Below are 8,862 nucleotides of genomic sequence, written 5' to 3'. Positions count from 1 at the left end.
GAGTGAAAGTGCACTCACAGCCCTTCCCCACAAGGGCTCTGCAAAGAAGTGAACGGTCTCCTACATCATTCCCTGTCCCAATGATACCTGATCCCTAGTTCCTTCCCTCCTCCCACCCCTGTAACTTTGTCTATGCCTCCCCTGGGGCAAAGCACCCCGCCCCACCCCCACACACACAGTTCACTTTTGCCAAACCACCTCTCTCCCCCGTCACATCTGCCTCTTGCACTTAGTTAAACTCAACACAGTATAGGCAAGTGCAGGTGCAGAAACTGGGTAACACCAGAGTCCCTCCTCCAGACCCCTTGTCAGCAAGTCCCACCCACAAGTGGACTGTGGAGGTGGGGTAGGGCAGGGACCTTGTCCCATTACCCTGTTACAGCAGGCATCACCGGAGAACGCTGTAATAGTCTTCCCCGTTCTGACTGTGTGAGCAAGTTTTTAGTGTCAGAAGACATGAATGGCGTGGTAGCTTTTGGGCGATGCTACGTTCTTAGAACAGAGACCTGTGCAAGCAACAGGAGAGTTTGCTGACTGACTTGGGCTCCCATTGGAGTCAATTGCTGAGGTGGAGTTTCTCCCTGGGACCCTAGCATTTATGCTAGGCTGAGGTGCCTGGGAGAAGGAGTTGCTCTACATGGTGTTTATGACCACCCCACTTCCAGGCCTGTATGTAAATATAGCAAATGATGCTCACTGCTGCAGCGTCTGGGTGGAATCTGATTTCTCCTGCTCTGGGAAGGCCTCAGCAGCTGCTCCCACTCAGCAGCTGGGCAACACTGGTGTCAGACTGGAAGACAGGTGGGAGAAGATGGGGCAATAATCCATTGCTGTAGAGCCCCTAGCACACTTTGGGCATTGTAACAATCAGGGAATAGCAATCTCCTGCCACCATGATGAGCAAGGCAGAGGGCTCTGCTGGCTCTCCCTCTGTCAGCTCCACCTATATCCTCCGGCCGTCTAATTCTGACAGGGATCCACTCTCACTTCTCTCTTTCTAAACACTAACTGGAGCACAGAAAGGAGGAACTCTCAGACAGCTGGGCTCAGAGCTGCTAAGCCACCAGCACGTATTGACAGCTCCCTCCTCTTCGCTCGGACAGCTACATCTTCCAAGCGCTGCCCCAGCCATGAACAAGTTGCTGGGGGCTCTCCTCTCTTGGAGCCTGGTGGCCTGGGTGCAAGGAGCAGAGAAGCCTCCAGGGCCGCCAGCTGCTGCAGGGTTTCAGGAGTGTAAGAAAGCCCTAAAGCTCCCTGGGCTGGAGGTACTGCCGGGCGGGGGCTGGGACAACCTCAGGAACCTGGATATGGGGAGAGTGATCAGTCTGGGCTACTCGCTGTGCAAAACCACAGAGGACGGGTCCTACATCATCCCAGATGAGGTCTTCACCATCCCCCGCAAGCAGAGCAACCTGGAGATCAACTCGGAGATCATAGAATCTTGGATGGACTACCAGAGCACCACCGCCGCCTCGGTCAACACAGAGGTCTCCCTCTTCTCCTCTCTCAACGGCAAGTTCTCCAGCGACTTCCGCAAGATGAAGACCCATCAGGTGAAGGACCAAGCCATGACCACGCGGGTTCAGGTCAGAAATCTGGTCTACACTGCCAAGTTTGACCCCGGGGCAGCCCTGGACAAGGGCTTCCGTCAGCAGCTGGTGACCATCGCTGGGCACCTGGAGAACAACCAGAGCCGGATGGCAGACTACTTGGCAGAGGTGCTGGTGCTGAACTACGGTACCCATGTCATTACCTCACTGGATGCTGGCGCCAGCCTGTTGCAAGAGGATCAGATCAAATCCACCTTCGTCCAGGATAACATGTCCACACGGAGTGCCATTACCGCCTCGGCTGGGGCCTCCTTCCACAGCATCATCAACTTCAGCATCAGTGGGTCACTGAGCATGGAGAACTCCTTCACCAAACAGTACCTGTCCAACCGCACCAACTCCAGGGTGGAGAGCATTGGTGGCGTGCCCTTCTACCCAGGGATCACCCTCAAGGCCTGGCAAGAGGGCACCACCAACCAGCTGGTGGCTATTGACCGCTCTGGCTTGCCCTTGCATTTCTTCATCACGCCCAGCAGCCTGCCGGAGCTACCCAGCCCCACAGTGAAGAAGCTTTCCCGGAGGGTGGAGTTGGCCGCCCGCCGCTACTACACCTTCAACACCTACCCCGGCTGCACCGACACCACCTCGCCAAACTTCAACTTCCACGCCAACACCGACGATGGCTCCTGCAAAGCGGCTGAGACCAACTTTACCTTGGGGGGTACCTACCAGGAGTGCGTCCCGCTGGGGGGCCCAGATGCACCAGTCCTCTGCCAGGGGCTAGAACACAGGAACCCGCTCACCGGGGCATTCTCCTGCCCTGTGGGGTACACCCCAGTGCGGCTGAGCACCCAGGAGCGGGAGGAAGGCTACAGCCACCTGGAGTGCTACAGCTCCTGTATGCTGGGGCTGTTCTGCAAGAGAGTGTGCAAGGATGTGTTCTGGCTGTCCAAGGTCCAGTTCAGCGCCTTCTGGTGCATGGCAAGAAGCCAGGTCCCTGAGAACTCGGGGTACCTCTTCGGGGGTCTCTTCAGCTCTCGGAGCGCCAATCCCTTGACCAACGCCCAGTCTTGCCCCTCCGGCTTCTTTCAGCTGAGGCTCTTTGACCAGCTCCAGCTGTGTGTCAGCAGAGACTACGAGATGGGGCACAGGTACTCTGTGCCCTTTGGGGGGCTCTTCAGCTGTGAGGCAGGGAACCCCCTGGTGGGGGCCCACCAGGGGACCGTGGATGACCCCTACCTAAAGCGCTGCCCGGCGGGATTCAGCCAGCACCTGGCTCTGATCAGCGATGGCTGCCAAGTGGAGTACTGCGTCCAGTCCGGGATCTTCACCGGAGGAGCCCTGCCCCCAGCACAGCTCCCTCCCTACACCCGTCCACCCGCCATGACCCTGGTGGGCATTGACACCGTCCAGGTGACCAATGCCAATGGAGAGCGCTCCTGGGTCAAAGATGCCCAGACCCACATGTGGCGGCTTGGGGATCCCGCTGAGACGCGACGCACTGCAGGGCTGGGTGGTGGAGGGGGCCTGTCGGGCAAGGAGACAGCCGGCGTCACAGTGGCTGTCACCACTGGCCTGGCCATCCTCATTGCCCTGGCTATCTACAGCTCCCGGAGGTACAAGGCCAGGGGTTACCACACGGTGGAAGAGGGACAGAGCCTGGTCCCAGACAGCTCTGCGTATGGCACTGCTGCTGAGCTGGGGGAGAGATGCCAGCCAGACCCGGAGAGCCAGACAGGTTAACTCCCACTGGCTCCTACTGGGAAAAGCCCCCTCCGGCCCCAGGCACAGCAACAAGCTTCCTGCTGCGCAGAACCGTGAGCTCCCCCACTCCCAGGCTGTAGCTGTGTCCCCACTGCATTATTAGCTTGAGCTGCAACCCACCCCCCACCAGCCAGCCCCCTGGAGCTAGAGATGTGTGTGCGCAGGAGTCAGGTCAGGGGTAACCCTTGATCCCATCTCAGGGTGACACTGGAGTGGAGCCAGTTCCTGTCTGTGCTCTGAGACACCAAGCAATTAGCTGCAGAGACAGTGAGGGCAACTCCCTGGCCTTCCCCAAGGGCCGACCTGTTGGGGTGGAATTAACCCAGCAGGGTGGTGGGGAACAAGCAGCCCATGGACGTGGGTCAGCTGTGATCAGGCTGGGGCTGCCTTGCAGCGATGTGAAAGAGGACCGGAAAGGGGGCAGCCTGTGACCCAGGCACTACACAATGCGGGGATCACTCTAAATACACCCTGTGACACTGCACCCCTTATTCATCATAGAAATATTATGTTATGATTATGGCATAATTATGATGCATTTTGTACAAGATAAGTCATGTGAGGTGTCATTGGAAAAGTGATGATTTGCTGAATATGATTATCCTAGTTGTATGCATGTATCATTTTTGTATCTGAAGTTATGAATATTGACTAGGAATCTGTATTTCAATCCTGCTTACTCTGGGTGACACCCACAATTAGCCTTTCTGGTACAACAATGAAGAAGCTAGACAGTGCCGGTGGCCCATCAGCAAAGACAATGGACCCTGTAAGAACTTAACCTTCCTGTGAATGTTCCAGACAGCCTGTAAGTAATGGCTGCTATGACTCAGCAAGGTATGCAAGGGCCTGTGACAAGGTCACATGTCTCTAGACTCCATCTTGGGATTTCAGTGTTTTTCCGCAAACTGAAGTTTGGGACAAAGGGTTCCCACCGTATGCTAAAGCTATATTAGGCAGGGAGTGACATCATCATCTGGGGTTCTTCACTCCCCACACAATAATACTCCTGGAAACACCAAAGGAACAAAGACTGAACTGGGGAAAGTGCTGGACCCAGGGTAAAGAAATTTCTAGCCTGTGTATGGAAGACCTGGGGATTCCAATCTGTAAAGCAAGTGCAGCTTGCCCCTTAAGAGTCTGCAGCCTGCTTGTACCATCTCTTAGGGTGAGAAACTGCTAATGCATATTCAATCTAGCTAGTGTGTTAAACTTAGTTTGCGGTTTTGTTTATTTGCTAGGTAATCTGCTTTGATCTGTTTGCTATCACTTATAATCACTTAAAATCTTTTGTAGTTAATAAACATGTTTTATCTAAACCAGTGAATTTTGACTGAAGTGTTTGGGGAAAAATCTCAACTCAGTTAATAGAAATCTGTGCATGGTTCTCTTCATATTGAGGGACAGGTGGACTGGGTATTAAACCCATATACTGGTCAGATTTGATCAGGGCAGGATGGTACAGCTCTGGGGTCCCAGGCTGGGCAGCTGGGGGTGTTTTGGGCTGCAGTCTCTCTATCGTTGGTTCATGCAGAGGGCTGGTCAAAGCCTGCATATAACTGCAACTGGGTGTGTCCCTGCCTGTGTGAATGCTGGTGGAAGTGCAAGTGTGGAGGGCTTGGTAGCTTGCACAGCAGCACAGTGTAAGAGGGAGCCCAGGCTGGACAGAGAGAGGGCTTAGTGGTACCCCAGTTCCAGGTTGCACCCCGGGGGACCCGTCACACTGCCCTCATGGGCCAGCCCAGAGCGTCTCTGCGCCTTTCACCTCCAGCTCCCTCCCCCACAAAACCCCTTCTGCCAATTCTCCTAAGTGATCCAGGGGCCTCAACTTCCACAAGGCCCAACCTGAGGCCCTTTAAAGGGACCTGACTCTGATTGGCCTGGCACCCAGCCCTTTTGGGGTGTCACTTTGGGCTCCCCAAGTCCTGAGCCCTTTCCCAATGCCCAGGTGTAGAGGGAAAAGCACAATCAGCCAGGGTAGAAGCCAGGAGCCTATCTCCAGGAGCAGCTCGAGCAGGGCAGTGTTGCAGCACTCAGGGGTATCTGAATAGGAGAAGTCATGGATCTACTGGGAGGTGGTGCGGGAGTTCAGACCATAGCCATGTAGCCCCAGGGAGCCAACACCAAGGGAGGGGGAAATACATGCACTCTGTATTTCAGAGCCCCCATCCCCACCCAGGAACCCTCAGTCTGCAGCCTGCCTCTCTCTAACCCCTGGCACCCCCTGCCCAGCCACACCAGTTTAATGGCCCTCACCTACCTATGCCTACATGACCCCCACTCGGGGTGCTGTGTAGTTTGGGGTGTCTTTAGAGTCATCCTTGAACAAGGGGAACCTCCCTCCTGCTCCCGCACACCAGCTCTCCTCCCCCTTCCCCTTTCTCTCATGCTACAGGCCCCAGACCTCCCTTAGCCCTCCTGTGCATGGAGATTTCTGCCATGGTGCCCAGCTGGGCTACAGCAGCAGATCGGCAGAGCACAGAGCTCTGTTCACAGCTCCGCGGCCCTGCCACTGCCCCACGTTACATTCTCCAGCTGGAAAGCCAGGATGATGTTCACCCTGCGCCGGGGGGAAGGGGGAGGAGAAGGTGCTAGCAGATGGACAGACCTCCTTAGCACCCAGGGAGGCAGAGCAAACCCCATTGAAAGCCAAAGACCCTGCTTTGGGCAACAGTCATGAGACACAAAGAGCGGCGTGGCCTTTGTCCATCCATAGGAAGTTTTTCCAGCATGCTCCCAGGGGGCATCCATAAAAGCAAGAACTAAAATGGTTCTAGGTTGTGTTCTATTGAAAATACCCCCTCTCTCGCCCCCATTCCTTCCCCCCTTTACCCTTTTCTGAGCGCTCACGGTCAGCTCACATGCCGTTAAGGACAGACAGGCCCCTAGGAATGGGATATAGAAAAAGAACCCAGTATCCTGAGTCAGCCACTACCTTCTCTCTCTAACCTCTGGCAGGTCACCACAATAGATTAGAAAGATGCAGCTTTTCTCTTATTTCAGCCAGCAGTTAATTGCACAGGGGACAATGCATTAAAAAAATTGTAAAAAAATATATATGTATATACTGTGTCGTAGTCTATGAAATCCAGCATGTGTTTGTGGGGAGGGGCGGACAGATTCCTAGATCAAGAGGGATTTTTCATAGATTGGCCCTGCTCTTCCCTAGGGAAACAGTCCCAGGTTAGGGGTGACTCCTAGTATAACCCACCTTGTTCTACCACTTGCTGAGCTCGGCCCTGCATTTAAACAGCTGTCAGGGGGCTAAATGGGCCTTGAGGCAGATGAGGGAGGGGAGAAAATCTGAGCACCCTTGGGGTAGAGAGAATTAAACATTCACAGCTCAGAGGGGACATCGTCTCTGGCAGGTGGGCCGGGGGGGCAGTGCCTGCTTGGACAGACCAATGCAGAGAACTGTTTCAACTCAACTCGCTGATATGTAAAGATTGTTGGCAGCGTTGTGGCAGCCATGCTGGTCCCAGATTATCAGCGAGAGCAGGTGGGCGAGGGAATCTCTCTTATGGGACCAACTTCTGCTGGTGAAGGAGAATCAGACTCTGTAACTCCCTCTCACCCCTGAGTCAACCATCCCCCTGGAAAGAAGGGGCTCTCAGGTATCCATCTGCCACATATGGGTAACAAAAGGCACACGGACAGGCCCAGGCGACGCAGGGAGCAAACGACCCCCTGGCCTGGTGGGAGAGCTCTCCGTTTATTAAATCGACACTGTAACACTGCACCCCATAGTCTTAGCAGTGATTTTATTAATATATGATTATGGCATAATTATGATGTACTTTATGCAAGACAGGTTGTGTGAGGTGTCATTGGGAAGGTTATGATTTGCTGAATATGATTATCCTAGGTGTATGCACGTATCATTTTTGTATCTGAAGTTATAAATACTGACTATGTATCTATATTTCAAATGTAGTTACATCTGGGTAACGCCCACTAGACAAGATGCTTTCAGTCTAGATAGTGGGTGCGGAAGGGCCTATTCAGGGCAATGAGTCATTAGGAAGAAACAATAGGCCTTAGGAGAAGCTTATTCCCCACCTGGGGAGTCTTCCTGAGAACACTACAGACGGCATCTAAGTAATGGCTGCTATGACTCTACAAGGACATGTGATGAGAACATATGTCTCTGGACTCCATCTTGGGAATGTCAGTACTTTTCCACAGATTGGTCTGGGAACCAAGCTTTGGGAACAAAGGGTTCCCACCATATGCAAAAACTATTTAAGGCAGGAGAGTAACATCATCTAGGGTTCTTCATCCCCCACACAAGAAAACTCCTGGAAACACCTGAGGAAAAAGACTGAACTGGGAGAGGTGCTAGCCCCAGGCTAAAGGGATTTCTAGTGTGTGAATGAAACACCTGGGGATTCCAAGCTGTAAAGCAAGCGTAGCTTGCCCCTTAAAAATCTGCAGCCTGCTTGTATCATCTCTTAGGGTGAGAATCTATTATTCATATCCAATCTATTTAGTATATTTTTTTAATAAAGGATAAAGGAGGAGATACCCAGTGAAATGAGGGTTGCCCTGATTGTTACCCTCTTCAAGAAAGGGGATAAAGTGGATTGTGGAAATTATCGTGGTATCTCCCTCCTAGCCATTGCAGGCAAAGTTCTGGCGCAGATCCTTGCAAACCGCCTTCTGCCCCTTTCAGAATAAATTTTACTGGAATCACAGAGTGGTTTCCGACCATGTTGTGGGACTGCGGATATGATCTTCGCTGTGCACTCTGGACTGTACTTTGGATTGGATGTCCTGATAAATACATCAATGTCCTAAAATTGCTTCATAATAACATGATAGCGACTGTTCTGAGCAGCATTGGCTCCCAGAGTGAACCTTTCAAAGTACAATCAGGAGTCAAACAGGGCCTTATCATCGCTCCAACCATGTTTGCGGTTTTTATTGCCGTCATTCTTTACCTAATTGCTGGGAAGTTTACAGCTGGTGTTGAAATCATTTACATAATGGATGGAAAGATTTTCAGGCATAGCAGGCTGAAAGCCAAGAGTAAGATTTCCACATCTATTGTGGAACTTCAGTATGCTGATGACAACGCAATCTTTGCCCACTCTGAGAAAGATCTTCAAACTATCTTGAATGAGTTTGCCGATGCTTACTCATGTCTTGGTCTCACTCTTAATATCTTAATATCTTAATATCTTAATATCAAGATGACTAAAGTGCTCTATCAGCCCTCTCCAAATGAGGTCTTACATGCCCCATCTATCAAAGTCAATGGAGTGGCACTGGAAAATGTCGATCACTTCCTCTACCTTGGAAGTCATCTTTCATCCAAGGCAGATATTGGTACAGAAATTCAACATCACCTGAGCTGTGCCAGTGTAGGTTTTTCTCGTTTGCAGCACAGGGTTATTGAAGATCACATCATTCGAACAGACACTAAGCTTCTTGTTTATCAAGCCGTTATTCACCCAACACTGTGGTATGGGTCTGAAACTTGGACAACCTATAGACACCACTTGAAAGCCCTTGAGAGGCAGCATCAATGCTGCCTTCGCAAGATTCT

The 8,862-nt window shown here is 52.2% G+C and overlaps 1 protein-coding gene across 1 annotated transcript; it reads left to right on the top strand.

The window, feature by feature from the left end:
- The first annotated feature begins 1,055 nt into the window (after nucleotides 1–1,055).
- On the top strand, nucleotides 1,056–4,588 carry MPEG1 (macrophage expressed 1). Its single transcript, XM_084631893.1, has one exon. The coding sequence runs from the start codon at nucleotides 1,131–1,133 to the stop codon at nucleotides 3,291–3,293; it is 2,163 nt and encodes a 720-aa protein (XP_084488019.1). The 5' UTR covers nucleotides 1,056–1,130; the 3' UTR covers nucleotides 3,294–4,588.
- Nucleotides 4,589–8,862: the final 4,274 nt, after the last annotated feature.

The sequence above is a fragment of the Lepidochelys olivacea genome (genome assembly GCF_965140295.1).
Source record: "Lepidochelys olivacea isolate rLepOli2 genome assembly, chromosome: 6".
Taxonomy (NCBI): domain Eukaryota; kingdom Metazoa; phylum Chordata; order Testudines; family Cheloniidae; genus Lepidochelys; species Lepidochelys olivacea.
The sequence above is the reverse complement of the archived record's forward strand: the minus strand, read 5'-3'. Positions and strand labels throughout refer to the sequence as shown.

What these genes read in the sequence shown, in the direction of transcription:
- MPEG1 (XM_084631893.1), top strand. Translation starts at nt 1,131, where the DNA reads ATGAACAAGTTGCTGGGGGCTCTCCTCTCTTGGAGCCTGGTGGCCTGG.